This window comes from Pelophylax lessonae (assembly GCF_965119305.1).
Source record: "Pelophylax lessonae genome assembly, chromosome: 5".
Taxonomy (NCBI): Eukaryota; Metazoa; Chordata; class Amphibia; order Anura; family Ranidae; genus Pelophylax; species Pelophylax lessonae.
Genome location: NC_138772.1, coordinates 48,996,864 through 49,022,670, shown reverse-complemented (window position 1 = coordinate 49,022,670; position 25,807 = coordinate 48,996,864). Strand labels below are relative to the sequence as shown.

At 46.8% G+C, this 25,807-nt stretch overlaps 1 protein-coding gene across 1 annotated transcript in view; it reads right to left on the bottom strand.

The window, feature by feature from the left end:
• Positions 1-25,807, bottom strand: part of LOC309556421 (uncharacterized protein) — a 105,708-nt gene that overhangs the window by 55,216 nt on the left and 24,685 nt on the right. The window contains exons 6-8 of the mRNA XM_082258887.1: positions 23,355-23,555; positions 23,180-23,261; positions 2,029-2,157 (exon numbers count right to left, since the gene is read on the bottom strand). Of these exons, the coding sequence (XP_082115013.1) occupies positions 2,029-2,157; positions 23,180-23,261; positions 23,355-23,555 (412 nt within the window). The remainder of the gene's footprint in view (positions 1-2,028; positions 2,158-23,179; positions 23,262-23,354; positions 23,556-25,807) is intronic.

Below are 25,807 nucleotides of genomic sequence, written 5' to 3'. Positions count from 1 at the left end.
TTTTTCATTTTTTTTTTGTACACCCTGTCTTGCGGCTGCCATTCTTGTCTAGGTGAGAATGACGTCTCTAAGACTTTGAAATGTGTTCACCACATATACCGGGATGCTTCGCTTTCCATTCACAGGCCTGTGGAAGAGGTGCTGCAAATCACAGCAGGACAATGCTTGCTGGATCTGTTGGGTTGGGCAGGTGAGTGTTCCCACGTATAACATGTAAGAGGAGGGAAAAAAAATGATGGGACAATGGTCAGACATGGGGTGGTATGGAGAGGAGTACAGGGGGTCAGACATGGGGTGGTATGGAGAGGAGTACAGGGGGTCAGTCATGGGGTGGTATGGAGAGGAGTACAGGGGTCAGACATGGGGTGGTATGGAGAGGAGTACAGGGGGTCAGACATGGGTTGGTATGGAGAGGAGTACAGGGGGTCAGACATGGGGTGGTATGGAGAGGAGAGGAGTACAGGGGGTCAGTCATGGGGTGGTATGGAGAGGAGAGGAGTACAGGGGGTCAGACATGGGGTGGTATGAAGAGGAGTACAGGGGGTCAGACATGGGGTGGTATGGAGAGGAGTACAGGGGGTCAGTCATGGGGTGGTATGGAGAGGAGAGGAGTACAGGGGGTCAGACATGGGGTGGTATGGAGAGGAGTACAGGGGGTCAGACATGGGTTGGTATGGAGAGGAGTACAGAGGGTCAGACATGGGGTGGTATGGAGAGGAGAGGAGTACAGGGGGTCAGTCATGGGGTGGTATGGAGAGGAGAGGAGTACAGGGGGTCAGACATGGGGTGGTATGAAGAGGAGTACAGGGGGTCAGACATGGGGTGGTATGGAGAGGAGTACAGGAGGTCAGTCATGGGGTGGTATGGAGAGCAGAGAAGTACAGGGGGTCAGACATGGGGTGATATGGAGAGGAGTACAGGGGGGCAGATACCCCATGTCTGACCCCCTGTACTCCTCTCCATACCACCCCATGTCTGACCCCCTGTACTCCTCTCCATACCACCCCATGTCTGACCCCCTGTACTCCTCTCCATACCACCCCATGTCTGACCCCCTGTACTCCTCTCCATACCACCCCATGTCTGACTCCCTGTACTCCTCTCCTCTCCATACCACCCCATGACTGACCTCCTGTACTCCTCTCCATACCACCACATGACTGACCCCCTTTACTTCTCTCTTCTCCATACCACCCAATTTCTCACCCCCTGTACTCCTCTCCATACCACCCCTTGACTGACCCTTGACTGAGGGGGCCATTGGGTGGAGCTTGGGCGGTACTTACTTTTAAATATGGGAGGAGCTTGGGCGGGGCTTACTTTAAAATGTGGGAGGGGGTTATCAAATTTATCTTCGGGCTGAAGCCCCTGGTCTTTTTCCCACCTAGCAACGCCCCTGTCTGGGGGTGTCGTTAAAGCGGAGTTCCGGTCTGAAAAAAAAATACCCCCGTGACAGTCAGGGCTAGTGCATTTCAGAAATGATAGCCTCTGAACTGTCCCCAGGTCGCACTTACCTTTTAGAAGAAATACTTACCTTGAAAATTTCTTGTCCAGCGCTGCCATCTCAGGTGCGGGCAGCTGAAGCCAGGGCGTCCTCTTCGGGTCCACTTCGGTCCCAGAATGCCCTGCACCGGCCTCGCTCGACACTTCCGGTGCGGGCGCGTCATCCCTGCACAGCTTCTGGGCATGCCCAGAAACTGTTTAGCAGGGAATGAGGCGCCCGCACCGGAACTGACGAGCGGGGCCGGTGCAGGCGCAGTGATTCCTGGGAGCGATGACGTTCAGCTCCCAGGAGTCAACGCAAGAAGGAAGTGACGGCGGCGGCCGTTTCCCTCGAGGGAGGAAGACTAAAACACAAAAACACGAAAACTAAAACACATCAGATGACTAAAATACAACTAAAACAAAAATAGCATTTTAGCCAAAAGACTAAAATACGACTAGAACTAAAATGGCATTTTAGTCAAGACTATGACTAAAACTAAATCAAAATTTGCTGCCACAATTAACACTGACTTATACACTGACCTCTGATCCAGGGGGATCCTCCTCCTTGTATTCAGACACTTTAAATAAATTTGGATGTGCTCCTGTCCAAATATCCCCTGTAACTGGATCCACAAATAGGTTATCTGCACATGTATCTACGTCAACTGCCTGGTTGGAATAAAAAAAGAAGAAAATATAATAATGTACTTTATATCCATGAATACATACAAGAGAGGGAGAGAAAGAGAGAGAAAGAGAGCAAATAGAGAGAGTGGGAGCAGTGTTGTAGCGTGGGTTGTCAGCACCCGGGGCAAGGCAAGTAATTTGCGCCCCCTAACCCGCGGGATTTTAGCACTTGAGTCTCTTACACTAGATTAGTTAAAGAAACCCTTACCCCCTAAGCACATGTATTGTTTGTTATGAAAATACTGATGTAATTAAAGTAAAATGCATCTAAATACAAGTTTGAATGACCAGCGTGCCCCCTTTCAATGTTGGGAGACCAGCGTGCCCCCTTTCAATGCAGAATGACCAGTGTGCCCCCATTCAATGCAGAATGACCAGTGTGCCCCCTTTCAGTGCAGAATGACCAGCATGCCCCCTTTCAATGCAGAATGACCAGCGTGCCCCCTTTCAATGCAGAATGACCAGCGTGCCCTCTTTCCATGCAGAGAGATCATCGTGCCCCCTTTCAATGCAGAGAGACCAGCATGCCCCCTTCAATGCAGAGAGACCAGCGTGCCCCCTTTCATTGCAGAGAGACTTACCTGCAGCAGAGGCTTCTTCTCAGTTCCCCACATCTTCTCGAGTCCTCCCGCCTTCTCCTCGGCCAATGGCATGAGTTCGCCTTTCGGCCAATCAGGAAGCGGGTCTTGGACCCGCTTCCTGATTGGCCAGGAGGAGAATCCGTGTGACAATAGCGAATTTTCATTCGCTATTGTCACACAATGGGAAGGCTTGGGGCGCACAGCTCTGCGCCCAGGATCCACCCTTTTTTGAAGCCTATTAGAACCTCTGGCTCTAATCGGGCGATTAAAAAAAAAAACCCACTCTGTGACAGCGCCAGGCTGCTGACTCACTCACTGCTAAACTGACTGAGCAGTGAGGAGAGGGGGCATAGGCGGGGCTTGGCTTGCAACACCATCCCCACCCTACACCAATGGACAGGTGAGGCACAGTCCAACCCCGTCCCGACCTGCCATTTTCATCCATAGGGCAGCTGCGCTGGACATCTCCCAGCCTAAAGATGGAGGCAGCCGCAGACAGTGTGTGATCTGTGTATGTCAGAGTCAGACAGACAGAGTGACACTGCGGATGCGCCCCCCCAGATGTTGCGCCCGGTGCGGCTGGCCCCCCCTGCACCCCCCACGCTACGCCACTGAGTGGGAGGGAAAGAGGGAGAGAATGACAGTGTGAACTGGCACATCCTAGGAATCAAACCAGGGTGGCACAGGGAGACTTACAAGCCTAAGTAGAGTGGACTGTGCCAGCGGAGTGACCAGGGAGTCCTAGCAGATGAGGCCCACTTCTTGCTATGGTGCTCAGCAGTGAGGGACACTGCTTTCCAGAGACCCTCTGCTCTCATCCTGGATTTCCCTTCATTATCTTTAGCAAAAGGAAGGGGGGCAATGAAGAACAGAATACCTAGAGAAACAGAAAGCAGGTGTAGCACTTGCCTAAATAGGCTTCTAGGTAAATTTGGTTTTTGATATTGCTGTAATCAGGGGAGCAGTAATTGTTTAGTCTGGTCTGTTCATTGCTTCACTGGCTGAAAGTTTGATTGCTTTTCCCTGCCTCCAGAAGAAGTGTCTTAAATTTAGGGATGGAGAATTCAAATGATCAGCACGAACATTAAACAAGGCCCAGCCAGTACCTGGGGAGGTGTATCCAGAAGGTGGCTGGGATGCTGTTAAATAGTCTGAAGCCCTGGGGAGATTGTCCTTCTTCCTCCTGAGGAAATCAGAGAGCTGAGAGGAGAAGGGGGCTGCTTGCCACTGGTGCACAATGGAATTTGATGCTGGATTACAAGAGGCTGCACCTAAGCACTAATCCTGTTCCAGGAATCTGTGAATAGAGCCTCCTTTTTGTGCTGCATCTACTTCATGGTCTCCAGTCATGAACCTAAAAACTGTTCCAGTCTAATTCTGACTGTGCTCAAACTCACTTTATGGTGCTAGCCATTAACCTATAGTCTGTTCCAGTCTAGCTACAATCATTTTGCAAAACAATCTCATTATTCCCAGCCGTTAGTGAAAGACTGTGTTGCTGCTGTTTAGAGAGAGAAAGAGAATTGTCCTCTGCAGAATTGTGCTCAAGCGCTTTTGAAGTATCTTACATCACCCCTAATCCCCTCCAAAGTTTCTCAAGCAAGAAAATACAAAAAAGACAAACCCCTAGACTGTTCAGTGGGGCAAAGTGAATGGACTGTTGCTGTGTGCCTGACTGCCTCTGCATTGAGTTGGGAAAGAACCAGTTAAATCTAAGTGGCTACTTGTGGGGGCTTGGTCCGTGATTTTCCTCAGGGCATGCTGCCATTGTCATTGGCAGCTGACAGTATTTGGGAGTTGGAGAGCTGTGCCGGGGACTATCTGGTATATGCCTTTGCAAATGAGAATGGTGGTGGTGGTTTCTTACTGTTTGAAGGTGAGAGCACCAAGATGGTGGTGAAAATTTGTTTTTTTGGAGGTCGGGCAGAGATGGCGCCAAGAAGAGACAGGTTAGTAGGACATGTTGCCTGGTTGGTTGAGCGACGGGAGCAGATGGTGGACACAGTAGTGAGGCTTGTCCACAGACGCCACTTTGCACTGGGCATGATGGAGGAAGCTGAGTGGCTGTGTCTGGTGTGCATGAATTGCAAGAAGCCGAAGGCGCTAGTGAAGATATGGGTCTGCTTTAGTCATTGCGATGAACCACTGCTGGACCTATTACTGAGTACTCTGCCACCTACTACATATGCCATTGATTGGAGCACAGGCTACTGCATGGAGGTGTCAGAATTGTTCCAGCCGGCTGGAGTACCCTATGGCGCATTGAGCACCTTTAATCCTGTGCAGCAGGAGAGAGTTGATTTATTATCAGGGCCAGGAATAAAGTCAGGAAACTACACCTGCGACCATGGATGAGGAGCCATCCAGATAGAGTTGGAGGAACTGCACTGAGCAACGAAGCCCAGACTCCAGCAGAGTATAGACTGGGTGGGGAATGTGGCCGAGAGAGAGGAAAGCACCAAAGAGAAAGGTGAGGTGAGGAAGAGGGAGAATCAGAATCAGCCCCTAGGTGCCCCAAGTTTACCAGAGAGGCCAGTGACTGAGTGGGAACTTTCTGAGGGGGTCAGAAGTTGTAGAAATAGTAAGGAGGAGAAGGAAGCAGAGTCCTACCCCGGAAGCAGCTCTGAGGAGGCAGGACAGAGTGAGGACAGATCATCATTGCAGGGCACTAAAGGGCTACACCTGGAGCAAGTGTGAAGAGAATGCTCTTGCAAGGACCTTAGCTGAAGAGGAGGCCTACAGAAAATTTCTCAGAAAATCTCTATATCTCTGTAGGAAAGAGGGAAACCCCTAAATTACCCGGGTTCTCTAGACTAGACTCTAAAGTTGTTAAAAAATGAGTTGCCCTCAAGCAGTTGTCTCCAAACTGCGGCACAGGAGCCAGATGCAGCCCTTTGCTTGCTTTTATCTGGCCTTTGTGGCATTATCCCCCCCCCCCCCCCCACTGTCAGCAACAGTGGAGCATAATTCCTGTCACTGACACCAGCAATGGGGCACTAGTCCTCGCACTGTCATCAACTATTGCACACTATTTCACCCACTGACACCAATGATTGTGCATTAGTCCTCCCATAGATACCAACAGTGGGACACTATATTTCTACTGATACCAATGATGTGGCTCTATTTCTTCCACTGACACCAATGATTGGGCACTATTTCCACCACTGACCCCAATTATGGGGCACTATTTCTCCAATTGACACCAACAATGAGACACTATTCCTCCCACTGACAACAAGGATGGGGCACTATTCCTTCCACTGATACCAACCATGGAGCACTATTACACCCCCTAATACCAATGATGGGACATTGTTTAATCCCACTGACACCAAGACATTTTCTTCTCCCACTGGCCACAGTCCAAACAGCGGCCCAGGAGCCAGATGCAGCCCTTTGCTTGCTTTTATCTGGCCCTTGGGGCATTATTCCCCCCCACTGTCAGCAACAGTGGAGCATATTTCCTGTCACTGACACCGGCAATGCGGCACTAGTCCTCTCACTGACACCAACTTTGGCACACTATCCCTCCCATTAATACCAATGATGGGGCACTATTCCTCACATGATACCAGCAATGGCATACTATTCCTCCCACTGATACCAATGATTGGGCATTATTCCTCCCATAGATACCAGCAATGGGACACTATTCTTTTCACTGATACCAATGATGTGGCATTATTTCTCCCACTGACACCAATGATGGGGCACTATTCCTAGCATTGACACCAACAATGGGGCACTATTCCTAGCATTGACACCAACAATGGGACACTATTCCTCCCACTGACAACAAAGAGGGGGCACTATTCCTTCCACTGATCCCAACGATGGAGCACTATTACACCCCAGTGGCGTAACTAGAACCTCCAGGGCCCCGATGCAAGAAACCATAAAGGGCCCCCCGGACAGGGCCCTTCCCTCCCAGCCTGGTGGCGAAACGCCAGGGCCGGTTGCAAGTGCAATGTTTGTGTGGTAGTTCTGCCATTGGTGTCAGTAGTTTTTTATTTTAATTAAATTTTTCTAGCATTTGCTCTATTCATTTTTTTTTTTTTTTTACAATATGGATGGTAGGAAGAGGACAGTGGGGATGAAGATGACAGGGGGTGGGATGGTAGGAAGCGGACAGTGGGGATGAAGATGACAGGGGGTGGGATGGTAGGAAGAGGACAGTGGGGATGAAGATGACAGGGGGTGGGATGGAAGGAAGAGGACAGTGAAGATGACAGGGGGTGGGATGGTAGGAAGAGGACAGTGGGGATGAAGATGACTGGGGTGGGATGGTAGGAAGAGGACAGTGGGGATGAAGATGACAGGGATGGGATGGTAGGAAGAGGACATTGGGGATGAAGATGACAGGGATGGGATGGGATGGTAGGAAGAGGACATTGGGGATGAAGATGACAGGGATGGGATGGGATGGTAGGAAGAGGACAGTGGGGATGAAGATGACAGGGATGGGATGGTAGGAAGAGGACAGTGGGGATGAAGATGACAGGGGTGGGATGGTAGGAAGAGGACTGTGGGGATGAAGATGACAGGGATGGGATGGTAGGAAGAGGACATTGGGGATGAAGATGACAGGGGTGGGATGGTAGGAAGAGGACAGTGGGGATGAAGATGACAGGGGTGGGATGGTAGGAAGAGGACATTGGGGATGAAGATGACAGGGATGGGATGGTAGGAAGAGGACATTGGGGATGAAGATGACAGGGGTGGGATGGTAGGAAGAGGACAGTGGGGATGAAGATGACAGGGGGTGGGGTGGTAGGAGTTTTACATACACCCCTCCATCTCCATACACACCCCCCCATCTTCACCCCCTAGCACCATACACCTCCACCCCCCCCCCCCTGCAAGTTAGTATTATATTAGTTATACATATCACAGACCTCAGATCTGCACTGTTGCAGACTCTGCAGAGTTGAGAGAGCTGGTCCCGCCTCCTCTCCTCTGTGTGCTGTACAGGAAACACACAGGAAACACACAGGAAGGGGGAGGGGCGGGTTCAGTGCTCGTCTCCTGCTCGTCTCTGCTCTCTGCACTCACCACGCAGGCAGCCGCAGCTGGGGAGAGAGACAAGCTGGCAGCAGCTGCCGTGTGTGTAACTCGCTGAGGATCGGGGAGCTCCGGTCTCAGCTGCGCTTGCCGCTCATCCTTTCTATACATACAGGGGGCCCTCTCAGGCCCCCTGCAGCATGGGGCCCGGTCGCCATGGCGACCCCTGCGACCCCTGTACGTCCGCCCCTGTTACACCCCCTAATACCAATGATGGGATATTGTTTAATCCCACTGACACCAAGACATTTTCTTCTCCCACTGGCCACAGTCCGGTCCCCCTAAAGTTTCAAGGACAATAAACTAGGCCTTAGAAAGTTTACAGACCTCTGCCCTAGAGTATAGGTATGACTAGCCTTATGTACCAGTCGAGCTGATGGAGGAGATTAACAGAAAGCATCAAGGCTGGTGGGAAAAGAAAGTATGGAACTCTATGATCGTCTCAAAACCCTACAGGAATCCAAGCTTCACTAGGTTCTGGCAGTGTTTCTTGGACATCAGGAAAAGCTGGAGCCTGGGGAGATTTATCTACAAACACAGGGTGGTTATCCAGAAAACTGGTCGCAGAGCCCAGATGAATCAGCTCAGAATGATCAGCATTTGGGGTCCAGACAGAGGCATGGTGCAAGTGGCCGACCCTGATTTCTACTAGTAAAGGCTAAGCATAAAAGTTTTGTTAATGACTGCCCATAAAGTATGCTGGCCATCTTTTGGAAGAAAATGTGTATCAAAGAAACTGAGCTATTTGCAGGGGGCAACTTAGCTGTCACATTAAGGATGGGCCATCTTATGTCCTTACAATGATCTCGTCAGGAGGAGGGGGAACCTCCCTTGCCACTTTACAGTTTCATGGATGTGAAGTTTTCCTTTAGATGCGGGAACATTTTTTTTTCCTTCCTGTGTTTTTTCTTTTTTTTTTTTTTTGAAATTGTAAATTTGTTGAACTTTTGGGCCCATTAGACTTTGGGTTCTTTAAAGCTGGGGCCCTTGCGTACATCAAAGACTTAAGGTATCAGTAAATACCAGTGTGTAAAAAACTAGGTTCATAATTAGGGAGTTATTGTTGCCATATAGAGAAAAAAATGTTAGTATTTAGTTAAAGTTAGTTAGATAGGATGTATCTCTCTCTGATTTGTTCCAGGGCTCTGGAAGATGACGACAACTTTGTACATATTCTGATTATTACAAAGTAGACTCGGAGTGTGTATATATATGCCCACTAGGTGGCAGCACACTATACTTTAGGCTTATAGCTTATTGTATGCGCTATTTACTTGGCTGGAGGATTATTTCTAAGGAGATAGTGCTCCAACTCTGGCAAGCAATGTCTGAAATGTTTTGCTAACTCTGTTCTTTCACAGGTGTGCAACAAAAAAGACCTACACTTTGGTTGACTTTCTAATGTACTAACCCTTTATGTTTAGCTAGCAGTGGGGCTTTACCCAGATAGGCTGTACATACAGATATGTGTATATATTCTGTAAGAATTCTGTCACCTGATTGGGCCCTAATATGACCTGGTGCCAGTTTCTTGCTATGTTGTATTAGGTTGCACTTCAATTATGCATCAAAGACTAAAGAACCTTTACTATGGGGAATGCCACATATACATTTTTATAAAATTGGGGATATTGCTGCGCTAAAATATAAGGATAAAAACATACAAAGATAAAATGCAATAAAAAGTCAACAGACTAAACGAAAGCAGCCGACACCTGACCTAGAATCAGAAATACCAGATCTAAAAAGCAATGAAAAATGGATATGGTGCAGCGCTAACAATAATGGATCCACAGTCCATACATATGTTCAAATGGATAAAATAGATATAATAAACAAAGTCCATCAAAGAGAGTGCTCCAAAAGAAGGGAAACTGTCCACCACTTCAAACTTGGAAAAAGCCCTGAGTGCAGGAACCACCACCAAGATAATGAATGGCCCCTTACCAATATGCAATGATCCCCACTACAAGGATCAATGTCAGCCTGTGTGGTCTATCCGGTGCCCAAATCGACATGTACCGGCTCTTAATATTCCCTCAACAGCTCCGACCGGAACAGATGTACATGAGAAAGAGAGGGACAACTCCCATGGTGAAGTACGTTCACAGGTATTATTAAATAAAAGCAGAGTGGCAACTCACGTGTACATGAAGAAATGATAGCGTATCTCGGAGCTTAACTCTCGGGAATTTTTTTTAAAACCGAAAAAATGGACGCCGTGTCTCCTTGTAGGTCTCAGCGCGACGTGCCGCAGGCTCCTCCGACCGGTTTCGTCAATACGTGACCTCGTCTGGGGGTGTGGCCTACGGCAGAGCGTCTTTTCTTATACGCTGGACGAGACAAGGCGGGACATACTGCGTCCAATCCGAAACCATTAGGGGAAGGTCACCGCATACCCTCCACAGGAAGGAAGCTGACCAGAGACCCGGAACCGGATGTATACCATTTGCGTACCAATACCCGGAACCAAACCCGGAATCGGACCCCGCAAACAGAAATGGACCAATGGAATATTAATAAAGATCACAAAAAATGTATATACTTTATAGTTCAAAGGGCAGAACATCTATTCTCAATTTGATCTTAAAGGGGAAACCACATTTGTAAAAAACTTCCAATAGGAAAGACAAATGTGTTGCCATGGAAACAATGCTCTATACTGTCATAAGAGACCTTACTCGGACACACCGCCATCTACCGGTCAGAAACAAAATTCCTGAGAGTGCTCCATTGCATAGCATACATTAACATGATATAACAAAAGAAAAACTTTTGAACATGACTTAAAATATAAGCAAAATATGCCAATATACATCAAAACGTTGCAAATCTTAGCATCCTAAAATTTGAAATAAAAGCATATATAGCTTACCCCAAATGTAAAAACACAGATAAAAATAGTAACAACCTGGTAACCAAAATATCCAACAGTCTAAATATACTGACATCCAGTCGATCAGGCATTGTTGATAAAGGAATTGATATCCCAATCAATGTTTAACCCGTGAGGGGCATAGGTTTTCAACCGATATATCCAGCTCGTCTCTAGTTGCGAGACGCCTCTGGTACGGTTACTACCCCTCCAACTACCCGAAAACTTGTCAATGCCTAAGAAAACTGTGCCTTTGGGGTCATTCCCATGGCATTCATCATAATGCCTCGAGACACTATGTTTCGGGAATGCCTTCAGTATATTCGCCACATGTTCCTGTAAACGCACGTGTAACTTCCGTATCGTCCGACCTACATACTCGCGGCCACAAGGGCAGCGTAACAGGTAGACGACGTAACGTGTGGAACATGTGATGAACGGCTTGATTTTAACATTTTGTTGTATGGCATTAGAAAAGAATGTCTCCACCCTCCTAGACCTGCAGGCATTAACCTTGCAGATAGCACAACCTCTACATGGATAAAAGCCCCCTCTCTCTTGAAAAAAAGAGATAGTCTTAGGTGGATCTACAATGTTGGGGGCCACTTGAAGCCTCAACGGGGGCACACCCCTAAAAATAACCTTAGGGGCTTCTGGTAGTGCAGGTCCCAGGAGGCTGTCATTCTTTAAAATGTGCCAATGCATCCTAATCAGTTTTTTTACAGAGAAATGCTGAACTTAGTATGATGAGAAAAAGGCAAACTGAAAGTCATCATTACTCTCACGCACTCGTGGTACCAACAGATCAGCCCTGTTACGGGAATCAGCCTGCATAAGGGCCGTTTCAAGTTCCTCTTCCCTATACCCCTTCTCCAAAAATTTGGACTTCAAGGAGCTAGCCTCCCGCAGGAAGTCGGCTCTGTTAGAGCAATTCCTCTTCAATCTGAGGAACTGACTGACAGGAACGGACCTAAGGCACGACACGTGGTGGCAACTAGATGTGTCAATAAATCCGTTCCTGTCAGTCTCCTTGAAGAAAGTAGAGGTCTCCAGGGAACTGCCAACCACTTTGAATTTAAGATCTAAAAAGTGAATTTCTGATCTACTACTTTCATGCGCCAACCTGATGCCTCTGTCATTATCATTCAGTGTGGAAATGAATGACTCGAGAGATTCAGAGTCGCCATCCCACAGGAGGAGGATGTCATCGATGTACCTCCGCCAGAGAACTATCTCTGGTCTCGGAACGTCACCGATGACATCCTCCTCCCATTTGGCCATGAACAAATTGGCCATACTTGGCGCAAATTTCGCGCCCATGGCCACACCCTTATTCTGCCTGTAATAAGTGCCATTGAACCAAAAGAAATTATGGGCCATAGCATAATCCAGCAGGGATAAGATGAACCGACTCTGAAGACCTATCAAGGTGCTATGACCCAAAAAATACTCGACAGCCTCCCTTCCATGCTGATGCGATATTACCGTGTAAAGGGATGAAACATCAGCAGTGGCCAAGATATAGGTGTCCTTCCACTCTATGTCTTTAAGAATATTAATGACTTGCATAGAGTCCCTCAAAAATGAGGGAGTCTTGGTCACAAGGGGCTGAAGAAAGAAGTCGATGTACTTACCCACCCGGGAGGTGACCGAATCAATGCCACTAATGATTGGCCTCCCGGGTGGGTTCACCGCATCTTTATGCACCTTGGGCAAATAATATATTATAGGCACCCTTGGGGCAGATGGTACCAAAAAAGATTTTTCCTTCTTGGTAAGGAGTTTTCGTTGAAATTAGTGTTGAGCGAACACAGACTGTATTATTCGTGTTCGTACCGAATAACTGGATTTTTTGTACCCGAACACGGACACGGACACTTTACTGTATGTTCGGGTAAAAATCCGTGTTCGGTCGTTTTATTTCCGGGTTTTGCATGCTTTGGCGCTCTTTTCATGGCGGGCTTTCAACAGCCAATCAACAATCGTTTAACTAGTGTGCCTTAAGCCATCCCAGCCATGCCTGCAAATGTCTCAGTAGCTGTGATTGGCCGTCTGAAGCATGTGACCAAGTCTTTATAAGTTCGAGGCAGCCGCAGCGGCGTCATTATGCTGCTTAGATCAGGGACAGAGCACACATACGTGCTGGCTGCTGATTAGGGAAAGACAGGCAGGAAAAAAACATTTGTGTCCGGATAGAATTGAGGGACAGGTCGGAGTGTTTAGGCAGGGCGAGTTGTAGGCATTTTAGGGATAGAGTCTGCTGAATTATAGGGTCAGTGTCTTCTACAAAGTACAATCGATATTGCTGTGTGGGGGGTGGGGTGACTCTGCACTCAATCCTGATCTACGATCTCTTCTCAATCCTGTTAGGGAGAGGCTGCTGCTGCTGAATTTTAGGGAAACTGTGTTCTACAAACTACAATCGATATTGCTGTGTGGTGTGGGATAGGAGATAGGCAGGTGTCAGTGATCCACATCCATTTTTTTGTGTGTGAGCTGCAGTGAACACAATCTTTTTGGGGTGCAGTGAACAACGTCCTTTTTGGGGTGCAGTGAACAAAATCTTTTTGGGGTGCAGTGAACAAAATCCTTTTTGGGGTGCAGTGAACAACATCCTTTTTGGGGTGCAGTGAACACAATCTTTTTGGGGTGCAGTGAACAAAATCCTTTGTGGGGTGCAGTGAACACAATCTTTGTGGGGTGCAGTGAACACAATCTTTTTGGGGTGCAGTGAACAACATCCTTTTTGGGGTGCAGTGAACAACATCCTTTTTGGGGTGCAGTGAACACAATCTTTTTGGGGTGCAGTGAACAAAATCCTTTGTGGGGTGCAGTGAACACAATCTTTGTGGGGTGCAGTGAACACAATCTTTTTGGGGTGCAGTGAACAACATCCTTTTTGGGGTGCAGTGAACAAAATCCTTTTTGGGGTGCAGTGAACACAATCTTTTTGGGGTGCAGTGAACAAAATCCTTTGTGGGGTGCAGTGAACACAATCTTTGTGGGGTGCAGTGAACACAATCTTTTTGGGGTGCAGTGAACAAAATCCTTTTTGGGGTGCAGTGAACAACATCCTTTTTGGGGTGCAGTGAACAAAATCCTTTTTGGGGTGCAGTGAACAACATCCTTTTTGGGGTGCAGTGAACAAAATCCTTTTAGGGTGCAGTGAACAGAATCTTTGTGGGGTACAGTGAACAGAATCTTTGTGGGGTGCAGTGAACACAATCTTTGGGGGGTACAGTGAACACAATCTTTTTGGGGTGCAGTGAACAAAATCCTTTGTGGGGTGCAGTGAACACAATCTTTGTGGGGTGCAGTGAACAAAATCCTTTTTGGGGTGCAGTGAACAACATCCTTTTTGGGGTGCAGTGAACAAAATCCTTTTTGGGGTGCAGTGAACACAATCTTTTTGGGGTGCAGTGAACAAAATCCTTTGTGGGGTGCAGTGAACACAATCTTTGTGGGGTGCAGTGAACACAATCTTTTTGGGGTGCAGTGAACAAAATCCTTTTTGGGTGCAGTGAACACAATCTTTTTGGGGTGCAGTGAACAAAATTATTTGTGGGGTGCAGTGAACACAATCTTTGTGGGGTACAGTGAACACAATCTTTGTGGGGTGCAGTGAACACAATCTTTGGGGGGTACAGTGAACACAATCTTTTTGGGGTGCAGTGAACAAAATTCTTTGTGGGGTGCAGTGAACACAATCTTTGGGGGGTACAGTGAACACAATCTTTTTGGGGTGCAGTGAACAAAATCCTTTGTGGGGTGCAGTGAACACAATCTTTTTGGGGTGCAGTGAACAAAATCCTTTTTGGGGTGCAGTGAACAACATCCTTTTTGGGGTGCAGTGAACACAATCTTTTTGGGGTGCAGTGAACAAAATCCTTTGTGGGGTGCAGTGAACACAATCTTTGTGGGGTACAGGGAACAGAATCTTTGTGGGGTGCAGTGAACACAATCTTTGGGGGGTACAGTGAACACAATCTTTTTGGGGTGCAGTGAACAAAATCCTTTGTGGGGTGCAGTGAACACAATCTTTGTGGGGTGCAGTGAACACAATCTTTTTGGGGTGGAGTGAACAAAATCCTTTTTGGGGTGCAGTGAACAACATCCTTTTTGGGGTGCAGTGAACAAAATCCTTTGTGGGGTGCAGTGAACACAATCTTTGTGGGGTACAGTGAACAGAATCTTTGTGGGGTGCAGTGAACACAATCTTTTTGGGGTGCAGTGAACAACATCCTTTTTGGGGTGCAGTGAACAAAATCCTTTTTGGGGTGCAGTGAACACAATCTTTTTGGGGTGCAGTGAACAAAATCCTTTGTGGGGTGCAGTGAACAGAATCTTTGTGGGGTACAGTGAACAGAATCTTTGTGGGGTGCAGTGAACACAATCTTTGGGGGGTACAGTGAACACAATCTTTTTGGGGTGCAGTGAACAAAATCCTTTGTGGGGTGCAGTGAACACAATCTTTGTGGGGTACAGTGAACAGAATCTTTGTGGGGTGCAGTGAACACAATCTTTGTGGGGTGCAGTGAACACAATCTTTTTGGGGTGCAGTGAACAAAATCCTTTTTGGGGTGCAGTGAACAACATCCTTTTTGGGGTGCAGTGAACACAATCTTTTTGGGGTGCAGTGAACAAAATCCTTTGTGGGGTGCAGTGAACACAATCTTTGTGGGGTACAGGGAACAGAATCTTTGTGGGGTGCAGTGAACACAATCTTTGGGGGGTACAGTGAACACAATCTTTTTGGGGTGCAGTGAACAAAATCCTTTTAGGGTGCAGTGAACACAATCTTTGTGGGGTGCAGCGAACAAAATCCTTTTTGAGGTGCAGTGAACACAATCTTTGTGGGGTGCAGTGAACACGATCTTTGTGGGGTACAGTGAACACAATCTCATACTTCTGAAGATTTGAGGGTGCTGCCTGTTCCATACTCCTGCTCCTACTGCTCAACCATCCTTTTAGGGGTACAAACAATAGTAATTGGGGCCTAGTGTGGTGGTGTACGTGTGAGATACATACACTTTCTTTTTGATCATATTTTCTATTCCGCTATTCAATTAAATCCTTTGGGGATCAATTAAATTGCGTGATAGTCTGTGTCGGTACGTGTGAGATCCACCTTTCCAAGTTTTTGGGGTTCATCTCATACTTCTGAAGATTTGAGGGTGCTGCCTGTTCCATACTCCTGCTCCTACTGCTCAACCATCCTTTTAGGGGTACAAACAATAGTAATTGGGGCCTAGTGTGGTGGTGTACGTGTGAGATACATACACTTTCTTTTTGATCATATTTTCTATTCCGCTATTCAATTAAAACCTTTGGGGATCAATTAAATTGCGTGATAGTCTGTGTCGGTACGTGTGAGATCCACCTTTCCAAGTTTTTGGGGTTCATCTCATACTTCTGAAGATTTGAGGGTGCTGCCTGTTCCATACTCCTCCTCCTACTGCTCAACCATCCTTTTAGGGGTACAAATAATAGTAATTGGGGCCTAGTGTGGTGGTGTACGTGTGAGATACATACACTTTCTTTTTGATCATATTTTCTATTCCGCTATTCAATTAAATCCTTTGGGGATCAATTAAATTGCGTGATAGTCTGTGTCGGTACGTGTGAGATCCACCTTTCCAAGTTTTTGGGGTTCATCTCATACTTCTGAAGATTTGAGGGTGCTGCCTGTTCCATACTCCTCCTCCTACTGCTCAACCATCCTTTTAGGGGTACAAACAATAGTAATTGGGGCCTAGTGTGGTGGTGTACGTGTGAGATACATACACTTTCTTTTTGATCATATTTTCTATTCCGCTATTCAATTAAAACCTTTGGGGATCAATTAAATTGCGTGATAGTCTGTGTCGGTACGTGTGAGATCCACCTTTCCAAGTTTTTGGGGTTCATCTCATACTTCTGAAGATTTGAGGGTGCTGCCTGTTCCATACTCCTCCTACTCCTCATCCATCCTTTTAGGGGTAGAAACAATAGTAATTGGGGCCTAGTGTGGTTTTGTACGTGCGAGATACATACACTTTTTTGGATCATATTTCCTATTCCGCTATTCAATAAAAACCTTTCTAGGGCAAGATCTTAAATTACAGAAATATGAGGAGACCGTCAAATAAGGGCCGTGGCCTGGGTCGTGGTGCTGCTGGTAGAGCTCCTGTTGCAAGGAGAGGACGTGGTCAATCTGTGCCAGCTACACGCACAAGTGAAACACCTTCCTCAAGTGTGAGTAGGCGACAGAACCTGCATCAGTATTTGGTAGGGCATCATACGCCCCTAGAAGTGATGAGGCCAGAACAAGTGGAGGCGATAGTAGATTGGTTTGCTGCTGACAGTGCCTCCAGTTCCTTCACATTGTCTCCCACCCAGTCTACTGCAGAAAGGTCACAGTTGGCACCTGCAGCCGATGTCCAACTGTCTTTCACCTCACCCCCTTGCAAATCAGGCAAGCAGTCTGAGCCCCAAGCCATACAGCAGTATCTTCTTCTTTTTGATGACTCTGTCAGCAGGGTTTCCCAGGGCCATCCACCTAGCCCTGCCCCAGAAGTGGAAGAGATTGAGTGCAGCGATGCCCAACCACTTATTTCTCAAGATGAGTACATGCAAGGATCATCGCAGCACGTCTCCGATGATGACGAAACGCAGGTGCCAACTGCTGCGGCGTTCAGCATTGTGGAGACCGACAAGGAGGGCAGGGGTGAAGACTGGGTGGAAGATGATGTGGAGGACGATGAGGTCCTCGACCCCACATGGAATGAACGTCATGCAGGTGACCTGAGTGGTTTGGAGGAAGAGGCGGTGGTCGCACAGAGCCACGAGCACAGCAGAAGAGGGAGCAGGGTGCAGAAGCGGAGCGGCCGTGCCCTAGACACTACGCCCGCTACTGCCCAACGCAGCAAGGGAACGAGCGCACCAAAGTCAGCTCAAAGGAGTTCTCTAGCGTGGAAGTTCTTTAGAAAATGTGCTGATGACAGGACACGAGTGGTTTGCACCCTGTGCAATCAGAGCTTGAAGCGAGGCATAAACCTTCTCAACCTGAGCACAACCTGCATGATCAGGCATCTAAGTGCAAAGCACGAGCTGCAGTGGAGTACACACCTTCAAAACCAAGAAACATCTCTGGCTCATCCTGCTTCCTCTTCTGCTGCAGTCTCGGCCGCTCCAGCCACATCTGTAGTGATACCGGCACCTGCCACCCCGCAAACAGACGATCTGTCAGCAACACCACCACCTGGGTCACCAACAACCATCTCCACAATGTCCCGTGGAAGCGTTCAGCTTTCCATCTCCCAAACACTTGAGAGGAAGAGGAAGTACCCCCCTACCCACCCGCGATCCCTGGCCCTGAATGCCAGCATTTCAAAATTATTGGCCTTTGAAATGCTGTCATTCCGTCTGGTGGAGACGCACAGTTTTAAAAACCTTATGTCGGTGGCTGTCCCACAGTACGTCGTGCCCAGCCGCCACTACTTTTCCAGGCAAGCCATCCCTTCCCTGCACAACCAAGTGGGGGAAAAAATCAGGTGTGCACTGCGCAACGCCATCTGTGCCAAGGTCCACCTAACTACCGATACGTGGACCAGTAAGCACGGTCAGGGGCGTTATATCTCCCTGACGGCACACTGGGTAAATGCAGTGGCGGATGGGCCTGAGGCGGATAGCAATTTGGCGCATGTCCTTCCACCACCGAGGATTGCAGGGCGCTTCAGTTTGCCTCCTGTTGCTAACTCCTCCTACTCCGCTTCCTCATCCTCTACCGCCTCCTCATCCGGACAGCGTAACACCTTCACCACCAACTTCAGCACGGCCAGGGGTAAACGACAGCAGGCAGTTTTACAACTTGCCTGTTTGGGGGACAAACCACACACCGCGCAGGAGTTGTGGAGGAGCATGGAACAGCAGACAAATTAGTGGTTGCTGCCAGCGAGCCTCAAGCCCGGCCTGGTGGTGTGCGATAACGGGCGAAATCTCATAGCAGCTCTGGGCCTAGCCGGTTTGACGCACATCCCTTGCCTGGCGCATGTGCTGAATTTGGTGGTGCAGAGGTTCCTTAAAAACTACCCCGATATGTCAGAGCTGCTGCAGAAAGTGCGGGCCGTTTGTGCGCACTTTCGGCGTTCTCACCCTGCTGCTGCTCGCCTGGCAGCGCTGCAGCATAACTTCGGCCTTCCCGCTCACCGCCTCATATGTGACGTGCCCACAAGGTGGAACTCCACCTTGCACATGCTGGAAAGACTGTGCGAGCAGCAGCAGGCCATAGTGGAGTTTCAGCTGCAGCACGCACGCGTGAGTCGCTCTGCGGAACAGCACCACTTCACCACCAATAACTGGGCCTCCATGCGAGACCTGTGTGCCTTGTTGCGCTGTTTTGAGTACTCCACCAACATGGCCAGTGGCAATGACGCCGTTCTCAGCTTAACTATCCCACTTCTATGCCTCCTTGAAAAAACAATTCGGGCGATGATGGAAGAGGATGTGGCACAGGATGAGGAGGAGGAGGAGGATGAAGAGGTAACATTTCCAAGGCTTTCAGGGCAGTCATTCGCAAGGGGCTCCGAGGGTGGGTTCCTGCACACACAAACGCCAGGGACACAATTGTCCAGCAGGGGCACAGTTCTGGAGGATGAGGAGGAGGAGGAGCTGGAGGAGGAGATGGAACCATGTTCACAGCAGGGTGGCACCCAGGCCAGCTCATGGCCATCACTGGTGCGTGGCTGGGGGGATACAGAGGACACGGACCATACACCTCCCACAGAGGACAGCCTTTCGTTGCCTCTGGGCAGCCTGGCACACATGAGCGATTACATGCTGCAGTGTCTCCACAACGACCGCCGAGTTGCCCACATTCTAACTTGTGCCACGCTGCTGGATCCCCGTTACAAGGACAACGTACCGTCCTTAATTCACTCACTCACTGGAGCGCGATCGCAAGATGCGCGAGTACAAGCGCACGCTGTGCGCACGCCTATGTCACCGCCACATCCACCACCACCTCAACCTCCCTCCTACTCCATATGGGCCTCGTCCTTCAGAGATGAAGAAGAACATTGTTTTATTTTTCTGTTTTTTTTTGTTGTTTTAAGTTATTTCCCTATCCACATTTGTTTGCAGAGCACTTGCCATGCTCTTAATTACGTTTTGCTGCCATTTGCAGCACTCTAGCCCTTTCCTTTGGTGTTTTAGAGCCATTTTAGTGCCTTAAAGTTCGGGTCCCCATTGACTTCAATGGGGTTCGGTGTCCGGGAAAAGTTCGGTAAAAGTCCGGGACACGGACCCGGACTTTTTTTTAAAGTTCGGCCGAACCCGTCGAACACGGGCATCTAGGTGTCCGCTCAACCCTAGTTGAAATCCATCCTCCACCAATTCAACAAGTTCTTTCTTATAAGATGTCGTAGGGTTACCCCTCAGGGGAATATATGTGTCCCGGTCAGACAATAACCTATTCATTTCCCCATTGTAGGCAGCGGTGTCTAAAATAACTATTCCACCCCCTTTGTCAGCTGGCCTCACGATTATATCCTTACGCTCTTTTAGAGAGCGAAGTCCCCGTTCAAACATATGTGTTTGGTGGACCTTTTTGAGGCTCAGCTTATCCAAGTCCTTGGCAACCAAATCTCGGAACACAGTCAGAGTGGGAGCAAAAGGACCTGGAGGGTTGAATAGTGAAGCATTGGAAAATGAAGTGGACTTGATGCCCATATTATATTCAACCCTGGGGGTGATGGGATTCCCCATCATGTGCCTTTTAATGCTCATTTTGCGCACAAATTTTTGTAGGTCTATAAAAGTGTCAAACTTATTAAGAGGTCGTGGGGGAGCAAACTTGAGTCCATGATTCAACACATGTTTCTCTTCAACGGAAAGAGAAGCTGAACTCAAATTAAACAGACCTTGATCTCTTAATGGCGACTTCTTTTTACTGCGGACCCTCCGCCCCCCTCTAGTCCCTCTCTTCCTTCCTTTTGTCTTTTGTTTTTTGGGGTACCCCCGTGAAAAGGGGTATTGTGCTGATTCCATGAACCTTGCCCCCCAGGAGGGTTAGAGTAGGTAGATGGAGGCTGATAGTATCCCTGTGTAGTCGGTGGCCGTTGGTTCCCTCTATTCTGATAATAGGGTCACTTTGGCTGAAAAGGAGGTATATATTCCTCTTGTTGTGGGTGCGTGATAATATATTGAGCAGCTCCCTGATAGTACATTTTTGTTACACTATTATTTCCCTCGCCCCATCCTTTGGTATCGTGGGATACTCCACTCTTGTTCTTGTAAATCTTGTAAATTTAGTTTTGGCTCCTGCTGTAATTAGGGGAGCAGTAGTTGTTTTAGTCCGGCCTGTTCAAACTGGGAATTTGATTGCCTTCTTCTGCCTCAAGAAGAAGTTTCTGGAGTTTAGGGAGGGAGAATTCAAATGATCAGGACCTGGATCACCTGCTGGTGGCACTGTGCGTCCCAGAGAGAGCTTGTAGTTCCGGTGTCCACCAGCAGATGTCTGGAGGGTATTTAGTCCCTCCTCTACCATTACACTTTGCTTCAGCATTTTGATTTGCTGTCAGATACTGCTTGCCACTTATCCTGAGCCTAGATCCTGATCATGCTCCTGCCCTGCATCCTGAACCCTGCTGCCTCTTTCTGCTCCTTTAGTACCTAATCCCAGTCCTGGTTCCCTCTTCCCATCTGTTCTTTGCATCTCCAGTTTCCCCTGCTTATCTGTGTTCCCCATTTGTGTGCGTATTGTATATAGTTATTTGCTAGTTAGGCTGTTGGGTAGCTTGTTAGATATTTTTTCTTTGGGTTATGGTTTGCTTGTATCTTCACGTTTGCTGTGTTTCCTGTTTGTTAGTGTTTGGATGTCATTTGTTTTACTAATAAGAAATTTACTTTCTTATATACAGTATAGTTGAGTCTCAGTTTCCTAGTGTATCTATGCAGAGTTGACCATCCATGTTGCTATTTCCTCACACAGCCTGAATATTGAGCAGGGTCCAGCCAGTCCCTAGGGAGGTGCACCCAGAAGGTGGCTGGGATGATGTTAAATAGTCTGAAGACCTGAGGAGATTGTCTTTCTCCCTCTCGTGGGAATGGATTAGAGAGTCTTGAGGAAAAGGGGGCTGCTTGCCTCAGTTGGTCCTGGGACTGGATGCTAGATTAATTTACAAGAGGCTGCCACTAATGGACTAAACCATTTCATGGTTCCGAGATGTGAGTGAAAGACTGTGTTGCTGCTGTTTAGAGAGAGAGAGAGAATTATCTTCTTCAGAATTGTACTCGAGCGCTTTTAGAGTATCTCACATCACCCCTAATCCCCTCCAAAGTTTCTACAAACAATAAATTACAAAAAAAATACAAAACCTTAGACTGTTCAATGAGCTAGAGTGATTGAACTGTTGTGTGCCTGGCTTCCACCGCACTGAGTTGAGAAAGAACGAATTGAACCTAAGCAGCTCTTAGCACTACCCAGGTGAGAACTAATGAAAGGGCCCTAAAAAATGGCATTGATGGTGTAGTAGGGGAAAGGCTAGGGTTGGAGGAGCACCAGACGTGGAAGCTGAGCCCAGAATGAAACAGGGTTCCAGAGACCCCTGGGCAGGTGGGTCCATAATCTCCGAAGGCACAAGGAAAGATAACCAAGCTGTGTCAAACCACTTAATCAGGGGGAGATCAGCATGTCCCAGTATACAGATGAGTACAAATAAATAGTAAATAAAGAAAAAATAATATAGAGTATACAATTGCGACACATATTGTAGTATTGTAAGTCATATTGTGATTGAATGTTATTAAAAATTACCTTTCCTTTTCAATCTGCAGCTCTATACTTTTCTGTAAAATGCAATGCAATATGGCTACCTGGAGTTGTTCTGTATACAGTATGCGTACTGACCACACCCCAGAAACATAATTTCCTGCTTGTGTGATTGGCTCACTGATTTCCCCAGAAGTCTACACTAAGATGCAAGTCAGATATCAGGCATCCCCTGCAACAAAAATTTCATTTTAGGTGAGATATTCCCAATAGGAAATCACATCTAAATGGATGCAGACCCTACAATTTTCCTCATTAGAGCCCTGCAGGCACAGCAGCTGATGGATAATTAGGAAACCACTCTAATCAGATTCACTTACCACATGGACACAGACAAACACACAATGATTTCTTCAGAATAACAAAAGATAGGAATCTGCAAAAAAGTTTGTTAAAGCCCTTGTAATGTACAGAGATTACCCAGAGGAAGGTTTATTTCTCAACAAAAGTGGAGTTGTGGTAGTGAAGTGAAGTGGAGTGAAGTGGTAGTGCATCTGGAGAGTCTATCACTCCCTGGGCCGAAAGTTGAAATCAAACTTAACAGAGAGAGCAATAGGGGCAGGGAGAGAAAGAGTTAGAAAGAGACACAGATATCAATACTACCACAGCTTTAAAAACAAATATTAAAAATATAATAAATGAACAGAATAAAGCCAACATCTAAAACATAATTACCTTTACAAAAGTTAGGGACCAGTCTGCATGTTTCTCATAGACATTGACTGTGTTACCTATGAGGTCAACAGCATAGATAAACCTTAGGAGATAAAAAATATATATATATATTGGGAACACACCAAAATTATTATTATTATTTTTATTTTTATTAATGAAAAAAGCAAGTACATACTTTTTATCATTTGATATGGCAATTCCGTTGGCCATGTAGAGTCCCGATGCCACTTCTCGGACATCCCCGGGACTGTAATACACCACATTTGACATCTGTAATCCAAGGAAATTTTCTAAAAATTTCATATGCATGCTCTCAGAATAATGATCATTGGTGGCATAAAAGCTCTCCGGTCCAACAGCAACAATATCGTTCACGCTGTAAAAAAAATAAACTTTTCTTACACCAGTGGATAAAAAACGTTTCTTAGATGCAATACTGAAAGTAAAAAGCAAGCACCACGAGGTGTTATTGTCACGTTTCTAAGCCAGAAGCTCCTTGTCTGTGAGCCTCTCCGATCCCGGTTTCACTTTCCTTGACAGAAGGGCTTGACTTGTCTGGTTTTGGGGCTATTTTCTGCCCACCCACTGCCTCCTAGTCCATCGGGAGTGTCTATACTGGCCATTGAGGCATTCTCATTAAACATGTACAGTATTTATTACAAGGAAAGTTACATAAGGAAGTCAGTGTTCTTGTTTTTGACTGTTAGCTATGGGGGTTGCTGCACTGACGTTTCAGGCCACGTCCTCCACTTCTTTCAAGAAAAGGGTGCCTATCTAATTAAAATATTAAAACCTGTTGAATTTTCTTGTTATATGTAGTACTACTGAATATACAGTGGAGAAAATAATTATTTGATCCCCTGCAGATTTTGTAAGTGTGCCCACTCACAAAGAAATGAAGGGTCTATAATTGTTATTATAGGTGTATTTTAAATTATAGAGACAGAATATCAACCAAAAATCCAGAAAAAAACATATGATACAAATAAATATAAATCAATAAATTGAGTTGCAGTTCAGTGAGTAAAATAAGTATTTGATCCCCTACCAACCGACAATAATTCTGGCTCTCACAGACATGTACTCATGTGGTACACAGGTTAGTTCTGTCAATTTAAGGACAACTCATTATGTGTATAAAAGACACCTGTCCACAGAATCTATTTCTTTTATTCAAAACTCACCATCGTGGGCAAGACCAAAGAGCTGTCAAAGGACATCAGGGACAAGATTGTAGACCTGCACAGGGCTAGAATGGGCTACAAGACCATCAGCAAGAAGCTTGGTGAGAAGGAGACAACTGTTGGGGCAATTATTCACAAATGGATGAAATATAAAATTACTGTCAACCGCCCTCGGTCTGGAGCTCCATGCAAGATTTTGCCTCATGGGGTAAGGATGATCATGAGAAAAGTGAGGGATCCGCCTAGAACTTCACGGGAGGAGCTTGTGAATGATCTCAAGGCAGTCGGGACCACAGTCACCAAACAAACCATTGGTAACACAATACGCCACTGTGGATTGAAATCCTGCAGCAACCGCAAGGTCCAATCCTCAAGAAGCCACATGTACAATGCGTCTGAAGTTTGCCAGTGAACACCTAAACGATTCAGAGAAGGATTGGGAGAAAGTGCTGTTGTCAGATGAAATCAAAATCAAGCTCTTTGGCATCAACTTTACTGCAGTGTTTGGAGGAAATAAAATGCTAACCCTAAGAACACCATCCCTACAGTAAAGCACGGAGGTGGAAACATTATGCTTTTGGGCTGTTTTTCTGCTAAAGATACAGGCCAACTTTGCCGCATTGAGAGGCCAGTGGACGGGGCCATGTATTGTAAAATTTTGGATGAGAACCTTCCTCCCTCAGCCATAACACTGAATTTGGGTAGTGGATGGGACTTCCAGCATGGCAATGACCCAAAACATACCGCCAAGGAGTAGCTCAAGAAGAAGCACATAAGGGTCAATAAGTGGCCTAGCCAGTCTCCAGACCTGAATCCTATAGAACATTTATGGAGTGAGCTGAAACTTCGAGTTGCCAAGCAACAGCCAAGTAACCTTAAGGATTTAGAGAAGAACTGTACAGAAGAGTGGACCAAAATCCTGAGATGTGTGCAAACCTGGTCTCCAACTCCAAGAAACCCTTGTTTGCCAACAAGGGTTTCCCTACCAAGTACTAAGTCACGTTTTGCTTGGGGATCAAATACTTATTTTACTCACTGAACTGCAACTTCATTTTTAACATTTGTATCATGTGTTTTTTCTAAATTTTTGTTTGATATTCTGTCTCTGATACAAATGATAGAAACGTTGTTTCTTTGTAAATGGGCAAACCTACAAAATCTGCAGGGGGTCAGAAAATGATTTTCTCCACTGTAGGGAGGGTGTGGACATTTTGAATAACTGTCTGTGGTATATAGAAATTTTAGGATCCCATAAACGGAAGTTGAAAATGTAAACAGAAGGCACATTGCTTTTTTTTCACTGCTGATTAGTCATCCTGCCTCCCACCACCTACTGTACTGGGACACAGTACATCAACAGCATTGATTTCCTTTTATTTTCAATGCCATCTAGTGGCCATAATGTGGTATTTTTCCTGAAAAATCTCAACCAGAAAAATACCAC